The 19,838-nt window shown below is 36.3% G+C and overlaps 1 protein-coding gene across 1 annotated transcript; it reads right to left on the bottom strand.

The window, feature by feature from the left end:
* Positions 1-5,950: 5,950 nt before the first annotated feature.
* On the bottom strand, positions 5,951-9,729 carry LOC126811691 (uncharacterized). The gene is made up of 2 exons (XM_050537525.2): positions 9,611-9,729; positions 5,951-8,266 (listed from the first exon to the last, which is right to left on the bottom strand). The coding sequence occupies exons 1-2, from the start codon at positions 9,639-9,641 to the stop codon at positions 7,347-7,349; spliced, it is 951 nt and encodes a 316-aa protein (XP_050393482.1). The 5' UTR covers positions 9,642-9,729; the 3' UTR covers positions 5,951-7,346.
* Positions 9,730-19,838: the final 10,109 nt, after the last annotated feature.

The following is a 19,838-nucleotide window of genomic DNA, read 5'->3' on the forward strand; positions in this document are numbered from 1 at the left end:
CTACTGTTGTTCATCAACAAATCCGTTGATTTATGTCTTCTGGAATGAAACTGGACAACCACCGCGGATTTAGCTGGAGATTGAAAGGGGGAGTAACTTACCATGGTGCGACGTTTTATTAAATAGAGAGTACATCTATTGTGTAAATTGTTTTTGGGTTCGGTTGTCAACGATCTAACGTGCTGTATAGTTAGAAACTCATGTTTGTGTTACCAACAATTTGTAACAGTTATCAGTGATATTTGTAATCTTGTGAAAGATTACTTTAATTTATACTCAACAACTTATGGTATAATATATTTTATATTTGATATGAACGTATTTATAGTTAGAAAATCATGTTTGTGTTACAAACAATTTGTAACAGTTATCTGTGATATTTGTAATCTTTTGAAATTACTAATTTATACTCAACCACTTATGTGATAATATATATTCTTTTTTTATTACTATCCCTCAATTTTGTTTTTCATTTGTTTTTTTTTTTGTGGGGGGTGGGGGGTAAAATAATAATTGTCATTGTTTCCTCTGTGACTATAACGAATGTCGTAGCCACTACGGCGGTCCCACTAATCACAGTGATGGCTATCTAGAGTTTTTTTGGACATTTCTAGTGTATTTACATGGATTAATGTGTCAATAGTTATATGGATTTAAAGCTTAGGACTCTGTGGATAGACTGAAAGGTATATTTTGTACTTTCTGATCTTCAAACTTAATTTATGACCAAATATAAATTTAGTTGACATTTAAAGAAGAACTAATGAGGTGTGAAGGTGTGCCCAATGGCCCATGTCCAGAGAAAAGAAAAGGTGGTGACGTCACTATGTGTCAGGGTGATTTGATGTTGTGTAATCAATGTAACATTGAAAGATTTGGCCCAAGTATAGTTCAATCTTATAATAAACCCGTTAATAAAGATCAGGTTAGAAAGCCTACTAGTTCAACCACTGGTACATCAGTTCAAGTCAATGAAAACTACTCAGATGATACCCATGATTATGTCACAATAGTTGATGTCCTTCTAGGTTATGTGATCTTCTCACTTCAAAATAGTTCAGTTGAAAATGTAAAATCTGCTGTATTAGGCCATTTCACATATGAGGAAATATTTCATAGCAAAAATGTATTGTGGGACAAATGTGATAGCAACATAATAGGCGACAAGGCACGTCGTAAGGACTCTCTTGTGCGCTCAGAAAAGGAGGCTCACCTGACAGACATAATCAATGCCATAGAAAAACTCGATAAATCTGACTGTATGCCCACTGTATCAATCAACGCCCTAGAGCTCGGACGATTACCAAGAGCATACCCAGAAGAATTGAATACCCTCTCATTAGCTGAAAGAATGAATTGCCTAGAAACTAGACTTTCCTCAATGCAAAATGCTTTAGATCATACTATCTTTGAAAATATTAACATCAAACAAAAACTTGATAATATTCAGAGAAGGACGCCGAAACCGACATATTCCGAAGTATCACAAACAAAGATTTCCACTGTCGCTAAAACGTCAGAAATATCCGATCAGGACACTCCTCACAATGACTTAGGAAACAATCCGAAAAACATTGAATACGCTGGTGATAATACCATTGACGATAATTATGATTATGATGGCACCAAGTCTAAGAATGATGACGGTTTTGAAATTCCCGCATACGTATCTAAAAAGATTAAACGAAGGGCTCAGAGACAAAATCGGTTTATCACAGGAAGATCATCTCCAGGCTCGTCATCTTTTAAAGGTGCCCCCACGCCTCTTAGACACTTATTCATATATCGAGTTGATAAAGACACAACTGAGAACCAAATATCTACTTTTTTGGAATCCAAAAACTTTACAATAAATAAACTGGTATGTGTCTCGAACCATCTCTCAAAATTCAAATCATTTAAGCTCTCCGTGTCATCAGAAGAATTTGGAAAACTCTTTGATGAATCTCTTTGGCCCCAAGGTGTTCGAGTTCGACGATTCATTCCCTATGCTCCTCGTACCGAGGATACCACCCAACAACAAGGCAATTAACTCATGGCCGCCCTTAATATCGCAACATATAACTCGCATGGTTCAGGAACTGGCCGTATCAATTATATCTCAAAACTATGTGATGACTTTGATTTTGTGTTTATCCAAGAACATTGGCTTCTAACCGAACAGCTTGATCTCTTTGAAAAACAAATCCCTAACATAGGTTCTCATGGAATCTCGAGCATGCAAAGCAATCAACCGATTCTTGGCAGGCCATACGGGGGTTGTTCAATTCTCTGACGTAGCAGCCTTCTGTGTTACATACTACCAATAGCATTTCAGTCGAAACGTATATGCGCTATAACCGTAAAATGTAGAGATATAAACATATTGATGTGTAACGTTTATATGCCTTGTGATAGTGCTAATCTGATCGAATTCGATCACACGTTACACGAGATTCAAACAGTTGTAGAACAAAACCCAACAGATCATGTTATTATAGGAGGGGATTTTAATACAGACTTAAAACGCCTTTCGTCTATCCAAACGATACGACTAACCGAATTCACCACAATTCTCTCTTTGGAGTGCGGTATCAACCACATATCAAGCAATGTGTTATACTCCTTTGAAAGTAAAATTAACGGTGAAAAATCGACTATAGATCACTTTTTTCTATCTCAGAATTTGATTAGTGACATTATAAGCTATAAATCTAGTCATGATGTAGATAATCTATCCGATCACAGTGTTATTGGTGTTAGCCTGAATATTCCAACTGACTATTATGATACGATTACAAAAAATCCTGTTCGTCCTAGTATTCGATGGAATAAAGCAACGCCTAAAAACATTCAAGAGTATCAAGACGTTATAGGTCAATCACTTGATAATCTTAGTATACCATACAATGCTTTATACTGTCAAAATTCTAAATGTACAGAACATAAAGCAGAACTTGAGGTCTATTTTGATAGTCTTGTCCGAATCACTATTGGTGCCGGTGAGAAATGTATTCCACACACTAAAAGGTGTAATTCAAAGGCGGTTATTCCTGGGTGGAACGATCAGGTCAAGAATGTGAGGAATACTGCCATGTTCTGGCACTGGTTGTGGAAAGAGAATAATTGTCCGCAATCAGGACTGCTCGCCATCATCAGAAGAATGACTCGGGCAAGGTATCATTATTCCATTAGATTAGCTCGAAAACAAGAGAATCAAACCCGTTCGAACAAAATGGCTGAAAATCTTATCAATAGCAATATGCAAGACTTTTGGGGCGAAATTAAGAGGATTAATGGATCCAGTAACTCGCTTCCACAAAGTGTCGATGGCCAGATAGGAGCCGATAATATAGCCTCATTATTTAGCTGTAAATATAAGCAACTTTTTAACAGTGTATCGTATAATGAAAATTATATGATTAAGTTAAAGGAAGACATTGAGTTTGGTATCAATCAAGTGTGTAATAGTGGTAAATGTAAATATGATCATAATATTACACCAACCGAAGTCTCAAAAGCCGCAAAATCTCTAAAACATAAGAAATCTGATGGCTGTAGTGGTCAATATTCTGATCATATTATCTATGCTCCATATTCTTTCTTTATTCATGTATCATTGCTACTGACAGCTCTTGTCGTTCATGGCTTTTCACCTAGCAATCTTATCCTCTCAACAATTGTCTCAATTCCAAAAAACAGGAAACGCTCTCTCAACGATTCCAGCAACTATCGCGGAATTGCCTTGAGTAGTATTTTCGGTAAAATATTTGACAAAGTTATATTAGATAAGTTTAATCACGTATTTCAATGTTCTGATCAACAATTTGGTTTTAAAGAGAAACACTCTACAAGTCATTGCTCTTTTGTACTTAATGAAACCATTAATTATTACAATAGTCGCAACTCTAATGTGTATGTTAGTTTACTTGACGCTAGCAAAGCTTTTGATAAGGTAAACTATGTAAAACTCTTCCAACTGCTACGTTCTAGATGTCTGTGTCCTTTATTTTCAAGATTTCTACTTTATTTATACCTTAACCAGAGGATACGAGTAAGATGGGGAAAACAGTTAGCAACTCCTTTACTGTAACTAACGGTGTCAAACAAGGGGGAGTACTCTCTCCAATACTATTTACCGTCTATATCGATGAACTTCTGAGAAGGTGCAGACAAAGTAAACATGGCTGTCATATTGGGAATGTATATGTCGGTGCACTCGCCTATGCTGATGACCTCACACTAATCGCCCCAAGTAGAAACTCTCTTAATGGTTTATTACGCATAGCAAGTAAATATTCTGAAGAATATAACCTCACTTTTAATCCCGACAAGAGCAGACTTATATATTTTCCATGCAAACCCTCTGAAACTGGAAATCAGGATCTTAAACCCATTCTTATAAACGGCCTCCCCATCAAACTTGTCGAATCTGAATCCCATTTAGGAAATCTGCTTCATAGTTCGTCAAAACATGAACATTTACGTCAATGTATAAATAATTTTACTGTTAAAAGTAATGTAACATTAAGAAATTTTACATTCTCCTCATCTAAAGTTAAATATAAATTATTCAAAACTTATTGTATGCCCCTGTATGGGAGCCAACTATGGGATTTCTCACAAAAGTCATTAGTAGAGAGTTTTTATGTAGCCTGGAGAAAACAGGTAAGGAAAGTATTCAACATTTCCCCAAGAACCCACAATAGTTTATTGAATATTATATGTCAGGATTTGTCAATTGAAACTCAGCTTCATAAACGTTTTATTAAGTTCTGTCATAGTATTATACATAGTAGTAATTTATGTCTTCATATATGTGGACGTACTGCGTTGTTGGGAAGTCAGTCTACTATGTGCAATAATATCAATTACTTATCATATCATTATAATATACAATTTAGAACGTAAGTCATTGTTAAATATTGTAGATAAAATAGAATGTCATGATAAAAGTTCCTGGAAGGAAAATGATAAGAGAATAGGAAATGCTATACGGGAATTCATAGATTTAAGAGATTGTTCACCATCTGAATATATAAACTTAAATAAAATAATTAATCAACTCTGTATTAATTGAGAACTTGTATATATTTATATGTATTTATTGTACTTAGTGTACGAATAAAATTTATTATTATAATGCAGAGACAATTTGGACTGAAGTGATCGCATCCTCGGTTTCCCCAGTGTACTCATTCCTTTCTACTTCACTAACCCCTGGGTAATCTATGGGGGAGACACGTTTTCAAGTTAAATGCCCTTGATGAATGTGCTATTTTTATCGACCAATCCCATAAATCCTTAATTGAAAAGGAACTTGGCAAAGGGAAGTAACTCTCATCGGGTGAAGTAAGCAAAACGCAAAGGCTCCTCTTCAAGAGACAAGGTTAGGAATTAGTAAGAAGGTAGCCTAAATGAGAGAAGTCCAAATTATACTAAATGCGCATTTATTAAAACAAATTATATATGATATATTAATGAAGACCGGACAGGTGTTTATCTGTGTGGAGTAGAGATGAGTGAGACCACTAGGGATACCGAGGATGGAGTAATCGATGCTTTCTCTCTACCTTAATCAAGTCTATTCAGAACAACACTTATTTCATTCGCACAAAAAGATTTGGATAAAACTAATGTAGCAAATACGATGGACTACATCCCGATTGTTTTGTTTTTTTTCACTCTAAACATGCTTTGTTGACACCCTTTTAACCCTATACCTGGAATGTTATTGACCTATAGTTTGAGGGTGGGGGCATTCAGTATGACTATTCACAACCACCTCATTAATAGATGAGACGACAGAAAGGATTAACGGCCACCCGAAGTCGCCACGTTGATTTTAGGTGGAGTCCAGTATCCACTCCGTGTTTGGGACTTGTTTTGTTCTTATCACGTGCTCTGCTGTAATCGGTAGCTTCTGTATTGTAATTTTAGAATTTACCCGCCCCCCCCCCCAACCCTCTAGTACGATACAGTGAAATCTTTGTTAAAATCTATCGATTGTCAAGAAAGCTTTCCAAAAAGTATATGGACATAATATGAAGTGTTTTTCCGCGCCGAAATAACCAAGCGGTGGGGGCCCTGGGCCTTGAATATTTGGGATCCCCCAACCTAACACACACGACCTGAACTTAGGCAGTATAATTTAAAGTCGGTTAGTGATAAATAACGAGGAGACCTTGATACGGTGAGTCGTATCCGTGAAGGCCACAACGTTAATTGGCAATAGTAACCGACCGGGTCGATTTTTGCCGAACGTCGAACACTAAGAACAATATGATATTACGAGATTCAATCAAGAAATCAGACGATTTCATAGATTGAAGGAGGTCCCTGATGATGAGGGCCCTAGAGCCTGGGCCCCACCATGTTTTTGGTCACATCATACACACGTCTCCATTATCCCGGCTGTTGCAGAAAAGTAAAATAGCACGCTAAACCCCATTTCATTTCGCTCCCTAGACCAAGAAACAGTTCAGAATCGTAAAACCTTCCAGGGATTTCGCCCTCTTTATTTTAACAATAATATTTTATTCATTTGAAAAGGATTGATGAACATGCAAGACCTATATAAGTTTTTTCCTATAGAGATACAGGCAGAAAATAGTAAACGATATAATATACACATATACACAAAAATAAGATCAAACATAAATTGTAAAACCGAATATAAAATAGTTTCACGAGGAAATGATTATTTAGATATACACAGCACTATGTAAAAGATAATCAAAAGCATTTGGTACTCTTTATAAAATTATGGACTGTTTCAAATATCAAAATAATATAATTTTTCAAAAGATTTGCAGAGCCATTCAAAATTAGATCTATATTATTAGTGTTAGTAACTACCTTTAATGAATTAGGTAGTTAGAATCTGATAGTTAAATAGAATGGGCATATTTTTGATTTTGACAGGAAGTGGCAGAAAATGTGATAGTTGAGATTACTGGATTGGTTTCTTTATAGTTGGAAAAGCATTATATATTCTTTACGGTTTATTAATGACATAATGAGTTTATTTTATGTATTGGATACTGACTTAAGAGATTGGACTTCAAAGTATTTAGAGACGGCGATAATTGGACGTACGCAGGAAGACAATTCCATAGTTTTATTGTATTCGGATAAAAAGATAAAAATCTGCATGTTTATATAAGAAGTTTTATAATTATCATGGCATTTTCAATGTTCATTTCGCCTTCTGCACCCGCTTAAGAGCGTACAACGCTTCTCACAGCTCAATTAAATAAATCTCGGATAAATAAAAGTTTAAACCAGGCTGAATAAATGTTTGGCCATGATATATAAATTTTGCTCAACACAAAACTCCCAAAAATATACAATTGCATTGCTTGACCCTATTTATTCTCATTTGTTATGTTTTCAGACATTTCAATATTCATATTAGCAGAATTTTTACATCTGATTATTTCAGTCAAACTTCTAATCATTTCCTTACGGCTATATCTGTTAATCAGCCATACTAGTGGCAAAATGGCGCGTCTTGATGCTTCTATACGCGAAATGATATAATAGAAGATTAGTGAGGCATATTTTGTCTCCATTAGGAGGATGAAGCTATAAACCGTTAAAGATAATATGCATATCAAGGTTATCACGGAAGCCATGATGATGTCACAAGGGATTTCGGGAATGTTGGGTGATCTTGTTGCCCTCCGTCGAGTTACAATCACCAAAACAGTAGTTATGAAGACAAATAATGACTGTGGTAGTACAGTTGCATTCGGGATGATAATGTTGTATGGAAATTCAAATGTATAAACACAAAAATGACGGTTTGTTTGAAGATTGGGGAAAATCAATAAACTAAGAATTACGACTGTTCCAATACAGATAGATGACGTCATAAATGCAGCAAAGCGGTATCTAGCCTTATCTGTATAACTAGGTACTGCAATCTCCGTTATCCAATCAACACCAATGGCACCAACTAGGAGTATTGCAATGGATGTTTCAAAAGTTAGAGCAATTTCTCTTGCGTACAACAAAGGAACATTGCAATCCATAGATGTCGATAGTTCATAATGGAAATAGGCTATACTCGGTTGAATAATAAGTCCCACCAGCAAATCGCTAATGGATAGAGTTAAAATCAAAAGGAATTTTGACTTGCTTCGAAGATCTTGATTTAAAAGAATGGCTAAGATAAGCACCCCGTTGAAAATAACAATTAGGACAGTCAATATCAGTTCTATAGTTATAAAGACGGTAGTTGTATCATCTCTCTGCTCGTTATAATCATTATACTCATTACCATCTGAAATTATATAAAATTAAACTATATTACGCCGAGAAAGAAAAAGAGAAATGGACTTTAACTTCCACCCAACACAAACGGGTTCATTTAGGGATTAACATAGTTAGTATTATGGTTCAATTTTGTAAGGGTCTTTAGCAGTTGGATGAGACCGGAGAAACAGGAGAAAGTCCACGTACAAGCGAGGAATCGAAACCACGGCACTGACCTCAATGGCACACCTTATGATCTAAAGCGCTATTATGTCGAAGAAGGAATGTATGTTGTATACGTGTCAATTAAGTCAAAATATATACAGTTTTAATTCCCCTATCTTGTTTTCGAATGTATTAAAGATTCGCAGAGTCATTACGTTTTACAGGTCCCAGTTTCTGACGTTCTAACGCATGACGTCAACTGGCAGACTATCGCCATTCAGGAGATGACCACCTTCAAGATAGGTCGCATTATTTCTATTACCGTACGTCTTTATTGTAAATTATTATTATTATTATTTTCATTTTGAGTGAAGCCTGTTTCATTATAGGCCCCAGACTATATAGCGCTGTGAACGCTTACGGCTGGCCCCCGGATCCATGATCTAGGACTGTTCTTGTGACCATAAACCTGACATCGTTAATGTGAACGGAAATATAACCGGTAATACGGTATCCAAATGACATGCTGGGGACCTTTCTATCACCATGATACATGGACGCCTAAAGATTTCAGTGTAATTGAACACAATATCTTGATGAACTGGTTGTTTCTTTGCTTTGTGTCCGACTGAAGGGCCCGTCTTCATTAGCCCAGTTCGGAGCAAAACAGTAGGACGTTAAACCTCATTTCATTTCATTTCATTTCCGACTGAAGGGAGGGAGAGAGAGAGAGAGAGAGAGAGAGATAGAAATGGGGTTTAACGTCCACTCGGCACAAATTAGGTCATTTCGGGACTAACATATGGTTTAATTTTATTTCAATAATTCGCTTGCGCGTATGGGCCGACTGAAGGGGTGAGGGAGATGGTGTTACAGTTAAATAGCTATGTGTTAGTTCTAAACGATAGTGATCACAGGTCCATAGATCACAATTACACCCCAAACTCATATCATACACATTAATTTATGAATATAGTTCCACTGGGAGTGTGTGTGTGGGGTGGGGTAAATTATTTCCAGACGCATCTTATCCTATAGATATATATTTCAGCGCTGGCTTACCTTTATATTCGAAACCATAATTCATACTCAACCAACATGTCAGAGAACGGACTTTTTTTTAATTAACCCCACCCACCCCATTTCTCTCATATTAGGGTGATTTACAAAAACAAACTATGACAAATTAATAAAGGACAATACTTACAGGTATACGTGTAGTTATCATAAACATCCATGTTGTGAAAACGTTGGTTTGATATAAACTAACGCTGTATTCTATGCATCAGGACTTATAGAAAGTTTATAATGGGTGACCAATTATAGTCTTATAAATGTCAGAGTGGTTTAATTATTTCATTAACATTGACATTAATTATAAAATGGAGAACTTGATTAGTCATAAATACCATTCTTATTTTAGGCATAAATATTACCATACTAAAACACGTACAGAATTTTACCCTCTATTGGCCTCATTCGGTTCACTCCGAATAATTGTCTCCGCCTCGACTACATCGAATATCCGTCATAGTGAATAAGGACATTTTGGACTGGGCTGATTGAGACTTTCTCCCTCCCTTGGTTAGATCTAAATATCAAGGCCACCTGCATATTTCGTCAAGGTCACGAGATGTAAACAGGACTAGCGCTAACCCCCACAATGCCCTCGGCAACAATAACTTGCCCTAACCCGGTTTACATCTCGTGACCTTGACGAAATATGCAGGTGGCGTTAATATATAGATATGGCTCTCTATCTTTTATCAAGTCGATTCAGACCAATACTTGTTTCATTCCCACAGGTAGATTAGTTCACGACTCAATAATTTGTCCTTATAAAAACTGACACGCTAATCTGTCTGACTGCATCATCGAGGAGATTTTCTGGAGAGAGCAAAAGTTAATCACGCGCACGTGGAGTTGGAGATCGCTGCAAATATACGTCACAAATAGCTTTTAAACAAACATTTGTATTGGTATATAAAGCCGAGTAAAAAATACACCAATTACGCGCTTCGACTTTCGTGGTTATTTTACAGTGAACGTGAACAAAAATTTCGATTGCACTTGTTGATTTAATTTTTCATTTTTGCGATTTTAGCGATTTTGTTAGAGAGCTAGCTGTAATAGCTTCGTTTCTTTTCTAACTTTCAAACTCATGAGCGCGGCAAGATAATCTCATTATAACGCTTTGAGATTTACTTTTATTTAGTGGTTACAACCTTCGTTTACGTGAGTTCAGGAAATAAATATTTGCTAGCTCTAAATACGCAGAACTATTTGAGACCGGAATATAACCGAAACAAAAATTTTATTTGTAGTCTTTTTTTTCCAGACACCTTTCGGTAACTTGGTGTAAATTATTTTTAGAGTATCTTATTTAATTATTTTGTGGCCTTAAGCGTTGATCGACCGCCTTATTTTCTAGATCTGAGACCGAGCCCTGCAAGATGGCGTCCACCGATGATTTGCTATCCAGCATTGGATTGGACAAGAACCTCTATGATATGAGCACTGTAACCAAACTACCCACAAGACTAGCGACTAGAACAGCTATAGGGACCAAAACAGTTGCCCTTTTACACGAAATGGGAGAGCTTCCGCTTGATCTCAGGCGTGAGGAACTCAAATATTGGGGTAAGCTGCCGCTGCTAAAGGAAAGATGCCCTACATACAACTGCCTCGGGCAATTCAATTGGCTGACCAGTAAAATCAATTTGCATATATCCAATGAAGTTGCAGTATTTCTTAAAATTTCGGTTGTAACTTAGTTTAAGTTTTCGTGAATAAGGGTAATTGCCAAATGATATCTTAAACAAGCACAATCTGAAAGGCACGATTATTGAGATACAAACCTTCCCCCATACTCCACCTTGGCAATTAAGTGATCCAATCACCAACACTTACCTATAAGTAAAGTCACAAATAAACGCAAAAAAAACCCCAAAAACAAACCACAAAGGCTAAAGCACTAGCAATGAAATTATTAGACTCTAGATGGACTGATCATCTCAAAATTTACACAGATGGGTCAGAAGATTCTACAAAGGGAGCAACAGGATATGGCATATACCTACCCAATGCAAGGCTGAACATCAGGAAAAGGCTACCAGAACATTGATCCGTGTACACCACAGAACTGATGGCCATTAAAACTGCACTGGAATGGCTAGCTGTGTAGACACACCAAAAGGCCGTAATACTGTCTGACTCCCTGAGTAGCATCAAACCCATAGAATCAAACTCCTCCAAAAGCAGGCAAAACATAATCCACGAAGTGAGGGGCATAAACCAAAAAAATTAAATCCAGTGGGAGAGAGGTGATCCTTGCATGGATTCTTTCCCACATCAATATTTTCGGCAACGAACAAGCCAACAAACTAGCGAAGGAGGAGTTGTCACTAAATCAATTGGTCAATTTAGAATATAGCTGTGGTTTCGACCCCCCGGTTTTACGTGACAAGGAGTAGGGTCGCCTGTCCAACCCCGTGGGTTTTCCCCGGGTTCTCCGGTTTCCTCAAACTGCTGAAGACCCCTACGCGCAAGCGAATTATTGAAATAAAATATTAAACCATATGTCCTAGTTTGTGTCGAGTGGACGTTAAACCCCATTTTTTTTTTCTCTCTCTCTAGAATATAGCTGTCAAGAATTTGAAAGCATAGCAAAAGAGAAGATCAAAAATGCATGGACACTGCATCTAAAACAAGAAAACACCCACCGCTATCAAATAGATAGCAATCTTGTAGACAGGGTGTACACCGACCATCCTTCAATCAAAGTATGAAAGCTCATCACGAGGCTCAAAACAATAGACGTAGTCAAAGACTCCATCTATACAATTATCAAATGCCCGTGTGGACATATTGCAACCCTTTTACACCTACATGTACTAATCGATTGCAGTCAGTTAAAGAGCGAACTGATAGGGAGAGGTAAACACTTTGTCTCAATTCTCTCCTTTCTCCAACCCCTGTTGAAAAGCATTGGACCTCTCAGCTTATCTGGGATTTCATTGATAAAATAGGTATAACAAAACGCATATAATGATATGCAAATCGAAAGCCAGGTAGTGCCCAAAAACGTCTCCTAGAGAGAAACGTGAACCATCTGGCAACTAAACTAATCAAATTAAAAAACACACACAGGACGGTTCGCAAAACTATTCCCTAGCGCACACTACGCGACGACATAGGCGATTTCTGTGCATTCGGTCGCTAGCGATTTTCGTGATGGTCGCCGATATCTGACATGTTTGATATGATCGTCCAAGTCGTCGCTTCAACGGCAACAAATCGTGTAATTTGCTGACCTCGGCGACAAGTTAAGCGACAACCAAGGAAATAAATTCACCTATTAAACCAATCATTTTTGGTTATTTTTCTCATGCGACGTAACCACACGCGAGGTTTCTCGGATTTTATTTCTGTTGCATATTATAATAGCATCAACAGAAATAAAATCCGAGAAACCTCGCACTTATAAATAAGTGGCTCGGTTAATCTAATTTAGGCCGAACTGACTAATTGAAATTAAGTTTGCAATTCTGGCACTTATCAAAAGTGTGAACTGTAGAATACATGGTAGGCCGAGTGGATTGTTCCGTCTATATAGCAATATACCCAATAATAATATAGTCCTAGGATTCATAGATGGTAATTAGAATGGGCGTTTTTTTATTTTGTAAGACTTTTGCTAGAGTTTTTGCTATATTATATTATATTATATTGACTAGAAGAATAAATGGAAGGAGGAATGGACCAGGCCCTACACTCACCAACAAGACCCATAGAAGAGTTGCACTGAACTGTCATTCAACCGGACAAATCGACCAGAAGCGACTTACATACTCTTCAAAACAAGTAGGGGATATTGGAACGTGGCACGGCAAGAGGAGTGGGTCAGATTGCCCCAAATCGTGATTGGACGGTTGCACTCGGCAAACCTCGACAGATTCTACGCATCTAATCTCGGCTGTATGAGGAATTCCGCCATATTGGAACTATTTTAAAGGTCCCGGATGAAAAATGGCTGCGCCCATGGAGATTTCTATGGAGAGTGTATTATATCAACAAAAAACGTCAAGTTTGGCATTGGGTTTGGGGAATTACCAGGGAATTATATCAAACCAGCAGCCTTGAGACAATATCTCTGCTCGTTTAGTTATATTATACACTCGACAAAAGACGCCATTTTGGGACTTTTTTGTAAAAGCGGCACGTTTTCATGTTAAGTAAACCGGTAGCCGCATCGCAAATGTGTGGGCGTAGGTACATATCAATTACTATCATACAGCCGAGGTTAGATGTAGGGTACCGGGATCTGCCGAGGTTTGCCGAGTGTGGACGGTTGATTAGGAGCATGCCACGACGAATTGCTGAATGTCAGAGGATTGGTGGAGCAATTACTCATTATTAAAACAAAAACGTCCATTTTCACTTTTGACAGTGTATCTCTTTGCGAGTGAAATGGGGCCGTCAGATAAGCCGCCCATGTGAACTGTTTATGTTCATGTGTAGGCAATTCGCCTGTTATTAACATACGCTGGTTACCTCTAATAAAAACAGCAGTGCATTTCAGCAGTTTTCTATTGTTTCTGAATATCCCCTACTTTTTTTTTAAGAGTATATAAATAAATACTAAATTATCCCTTTAATCCTTTTTCGCTAATCACATTGTAAATAATTTCACTATGTATATATAACATGTAATTATCTGTGATATCACCTCGATAGAAGCGGACGTTAGATAAAACTATTTCACATACACATTTGGATAAAAATAACAAAACGCATACAGCCACCATGGAATACAATCATCGGTTTAGTAAACAAAAATCGCTGAAAGACTGCAAATTTGTTTCCTTACGCCAAAATTGACATATCGTCGTATATTGTCGTCACTCCAGTCCGTCGTTCCGTTCGTCGTCCACAATTGGAGGGTCTAGAGCTGCACCCTCCAATTGCTCTAGAGGCTTAAGTTAATATCCGATTGATATATACACAGTATTTGGGGTCATTGATTTTAATCGATTTCATATAATAACGGCCAGAGTTATGGCTCTGTTGTCAATTTTTTCCTTACCGACAAAAGAACAAAATATGTGACAACGTAAGTTTCGTTGCCTGGCAACTTATCTTTGTTCTGAAAAAATAATAATACTGTTTTGATTTGTTGTTCTTTCTATATTAATATATGCACTCCTGAATTCATTGGCTGTAACAGAACTAGTATTTGTTCATAGGTAAAAGTAAATACACTGTTATTCGACATTTTACAAATTAACTCGATATTACAATCTGTCCAGTCAATATGTCGAAATCTTAACTAAAGATAAAATCCAATTTTAGTAGATACTTCAATTTTGATTGGCTAAGCACTAAAATCAATCTAATATTATCCAAACAATTTACTAAAATTTGTATTTTATCCTAGTTATTTCGTGAAACAGGCCCCTGGATTTCTAAATAAAAATGAGGTGGTGGGAGTATGTTAATATATTTTTTTGTGATTTAAATTGGTATTATAAAGGGGATGAGTGGCGCAGTTAAATACCCCTCAAACAGAGCATAGCAAAACAGAGGTTATGGCAATATTGGATACGTTAGCTTAAAAATCTTGAGGCTAACGCTCTAATGCAAATCACGTCTGTTTTGTCAAAGCGTTCTCATCCACCGGGCGAAGAGAGACACCCTCCACCCCAACCCCGGACACTGTCTAACAGTTCCATTTTCCACTCGAAATCCGTTAAAAAATGCTCGAGCCTGGTTTATTATTAGGGTGCTCCTCAAACTTATAAAGATCCTTACACTCAAGCGAATTATTGACATATAAATACACCATATCTTAGTCCCCAAATGACCCTGTTACCCATAACCACCCCCCTTTAAACATTTACGCGCCTGTCGTGGTATAATTTTATTTGTATGATAACAATTAATGACACATGTTCCATTAAATCACGCCGTGCTGTTGTTCGTGGTTAGGTAATAACGATCCTCTGTGAATATACTCTTTTGTTGTATAGGCTGAGTCATACTGTTGATATTTTAAACAATCCTGCATATGGAATCCATGGGGAGTTTTCTGTCAATATATTTTCCTAAAAATAGAACGTAGGTGTAAAACAGCCAATGACAATGCTTGTTATTTATAGCTGTATGCGTATTTTCAATAAATACATAGGTAAGACAGCATGGTGGATTAAACCGTTAGATGATTTCTTATTTACTAATATACTCACTCACTCTTTGGGTGTCAATTACTTATCTATAAAATTTAACAAATAACAACAAACAGTCAATATGTTTAAATGTATTACAAGACAAGGTAAGACATAATTACAATATTTAATTTATAGATTCTTAATCAGAATATATAAATCTTTTCCACTTATTGGTTCTCAAACTTTTATTAGACGTTTCGGTTCATTTGCTACTGCCCAAGCAAAATACTTCTTATTCGTAATCTAATTATCACGTTACAAATTTTATAATGAGCCAATGTACAAATTACAAATTCTTCTACAATTTTAGAAACATTGTTTATTTATATTTCCAAGAACACGTTATACATAGTTTTACTTTTTGGAAAGTTTACATGGTTAACAATTGTTATTTGTTATTTCTAACGTTTCAAAGGAGAAATGAACATTATATAATATCGTGTTATTTTACAGATAGTATAGCGGTATCAGAGGGGATCAAGAAAGGCATGGCTAAGAAGAAGATAACGATTGTTGGTGATGGGGATTCGGGAAAAACATCTCTCATTAATCGTTTTGCACATGGTGGCTTCAATGATGAGAATTATTTACCTACAGTCACAGAAATAACAGTAGAAAATGTCGAATATGGACAAAAAGCTGTAAGTATATGAATAGTTAGATATAGATCGTGTCTGAAGAAAGGGTTTGTAACGTTGCCAGTGCATTGTATTTTGCCATGGTCGCGTAAAGTAGAGGTCTGAATAGTCTTTCGTTGCACACTCCCAACTATATAATTTATGCTGCAATGTCATCCCAACATATTCATTCGATTTAATGACCCCCGTTTGCTGTGTATAGTAAGGTTAACACGTGTAAAGTATTGTTCTCGTCAGACGTGTGGTTAATAATAAAAAAGGTCATGTTACAATATCTAAGGCTTCGTACAACATCACCAAACAATTCTCTGTATTGGGAACGGGACTCGGTTTCAACAGAATATTTTAAATACGACGTACGATTAGTCAGTTTGTTACGCCCCAATATATTTGAATAAAGTTTAAAGATACATTATGGGAGATTAGATAAAGTTCTCATTTTAATGTAAAGGGAAACAACAATGTATTCATCACAATTCATCAGTACGTTGATTCTAATGCTGTTGTACATGGGGCAAGGTATGTTTAGGCCTATTCATTATAGGGGGGTTGGATGGCTAAATGGTTAGCACGCGCGCGCTCTATCATACGGTCTGTCATTGAGTCAACTGGCGTGGTTTCAATTCCCCGGTTGTACGTGACAAGGATTAGGGTCGCCTGTCCAACCTCGTGGGTTTTCTCCGGGTCCTCCGGTTTCCTCCCACTGCTAAAGACACCAACGCGCAAGGGAATTCTTGAAATAAAATTGAACCATGTGTTAGTCCCGAAATGACCTAGTTTGTGTCGAGTGGACGTTAAACCCCATTTCTATCTCCCACTATTCTTTAAACAACAGCAGATGCAGCTTCTCCTTTATTTGGCAATACACGCATCCGACAATTTTGCCGTCTTCAGTATAGCCCATTCGGAATAGAACGTTAAACCCCATTTAATTTCCGACAATTTTGGTTGTACGTTTGCACCCATACCTTTGTAGTTTAAAATAGAAAGGTAACTACTGACACGAATGCCGTTTAAATGAACTATTTTGCTTGGGTATCGGTTACGCTTACTTTGGTTAGCCTTATGAATTCAAATATTTGATCTAGGCCTACATGATACACGTCTAAGCAAAGGTATACTCTCATATGTATATATTATTTGTTTAATTGAATAGTGTAAATTTCAAGAGGAATTTCTGTGAATTGCGTGAATGTTTCATGCGTGGGTTAGACAAACAAAGTAAGCCGCGATTACATCAAGATAGTTCATATTGATTTTTAACTCAACAAAATAACATTATTTGTCATTGATGACATCACGATCGACCATATTGTTGTGTCTGCCCTGCTGTGTTTGTAAATAGACTGTTAAATGCGTCATATTCTGTCAACAGAACTGAATTAAACAGGTTCAAAAGTTGGTATAATTTGTGGGTGAGACAAAACCCAACCGAATTTCTCTAATCGAAAAACGAGTCACTCAAGTACTTCAGCTGTTCGGGCGTTGTTATTCTTACGGTTTCACTAATATAAGAATTATCTCAGAAATAAAGTGTACAATGAAATTTTATGTTTTGTTGGTTTATTTTTTAAGAAGATTGTAAATAGAACAGAGTACTTTATCGATTTGTGTGCGTTTTGCAAAGTTGAATAACCTTGAATGATTTGCCCGTCAATGTCTCGTATATATTTACATCTGAATCATTTCAGGTGGAATTGAACATACAGGATACAGCTGGTCAGGAAAGTTATGGAACATTACGGCCTATTTCTTATCCTGGAACCGATGTCATCGTTGTTTGCTTTTCTATAGACAATATTGCTAGTTTAGAAAATGTGTCATTAAATTGGGTTCCTGAAATAAGACATTTTTGTGGAGCGGTACCAATTGTTCTCGTTGGAACCAAATCAGACGTGAGAGACACGCTTTTGTGTAGTGTGAATTCTAAATTTTCGAAACACGGGCCACTGAAATATGAAGATGGGTGTGCCATGGCGTATCGTATTAATGCAGTGACTTATTTAGAATGTTCATCGAAGTCTGATAAAGGAATTGAAGATGTGTTTCATGCTGCCATTAAGGCCAGTTTGTCCAAACCAAAAAAGAAGGGACTATTTTGAATAACAATTTACATTATTTAAACATACATTATGCAAGAGCTAAATCTGCCTATTGCAGGTCATTCTTTAGGCCTGGAATTTTTTCTAAATTATTAATTAGAAATTGATTAACTTATCCAGGCCATAATCAACACTCGATGGCCACGGATTTCTCCGTGGTTGAAATTATTGCACACGTCGTGTCAAATATTCAAAGGCTAATATCTTCGCTCGCAATAGAGTAATGTGAATGAAATTTTCGGACTATTATAGCAAGAATAGCTAGCTCTTTATCTAAATCTTACATAATGTATCTTTAAGAAAAACACTTTTAGTGACAAACATGGTCATAATAAGAATCTTCCATCTATAAACTTTCAGATTTGTAAATGGCAGTAGTGTGCAATGCGAAATTTTTGAATAAGTTTACTACATATTTTGCTTAGTATTTTTGTATGATTGCGTATTCTGTAAACTTATAAAAACTGGGAAGGTCCTATCTTTGAATTGCTATATTGCTAGTAAAGTCAAGTTTCCGTAAAAGGAACTTCTATTCTTTCCTTTTGGAATCAGACCATAAGCCTCACCAATTAGAAAAAAATACTCATAATGGGTCATTTTATTATTAGTTGTTATTATATTAGTAACGAATTTTATTATTAGTTGTTATTATATCACTAACGAATTTTATCATCAGTTGTTATTATATCAGTAATGCATCTGATAAGACTTAAATCTCAGATTTGTTGTTTTAATTGTTGCGTGTGATACTTTTATTTATAAATAAAATGTTTTTATTGTTTAATTTAATTTTGTTGTTCTTTGTTTTGAACAAATATTATGCAGGTTATTCAAGTTACTCGGGTCTGATACAAATTTACATCAATATTTATACACATCTGCAATGCATGCATTAATTAACACGGGAATGTGACAGAAATAATTAAATAGAATATCGTACAGCGTTTATTATGTCGGATTATACAAAGTTCGTTTGTATAAAAAAAGTTATCAATCGTGGATAAAATTTAAAGCCTGTTACCTAGAGGCGTATTAATGATTAATGTTTTTTTCTGCTTTATAAATAAAACATAAAAATAATTTATCCTGGGGTCACATTATGCAATATTCGAAATCGTCTAGATCGCCGAACTATAAACATGAATTAGCTTCTAAATAAAGCTGCATATGTAAGACTATGGCTAGAATTGTTGCTCTTTTAGTTAGTAGCATTATATTAATTAATATCTTGGCTAAGTCGTATCTAATGCACTCTAGAGTGGGTGACAGATTGTTATATAAAAAGAGTTATAATTTGGTAAACACTAGCTGGTTTCGTGGGAATGAGAATATCATGTTTAACACGTGATCGGAAAATTACGATTGAATCATTTGGCTTAATTATCCAATCTCTATAATTATTTACATAATATTTGACCAATTAGATAATTGGAGGTCCAAATCCCAAGGCGACAAAACTGTCATATCTG

Source organism: Patella vulgata, chromosome 2 (genome assembly GCF_932274485.2).
Source record: "Patella vulgata chromosome 2, xgPatVulg1.2, whole genome shotgun sequence".
In the NCBI taxonomy this organism is placed as follows: Eukaryota; Metazoa; Mollusca; class Gastropoda; family Patellidae; genus Patella; species Patella vulgata.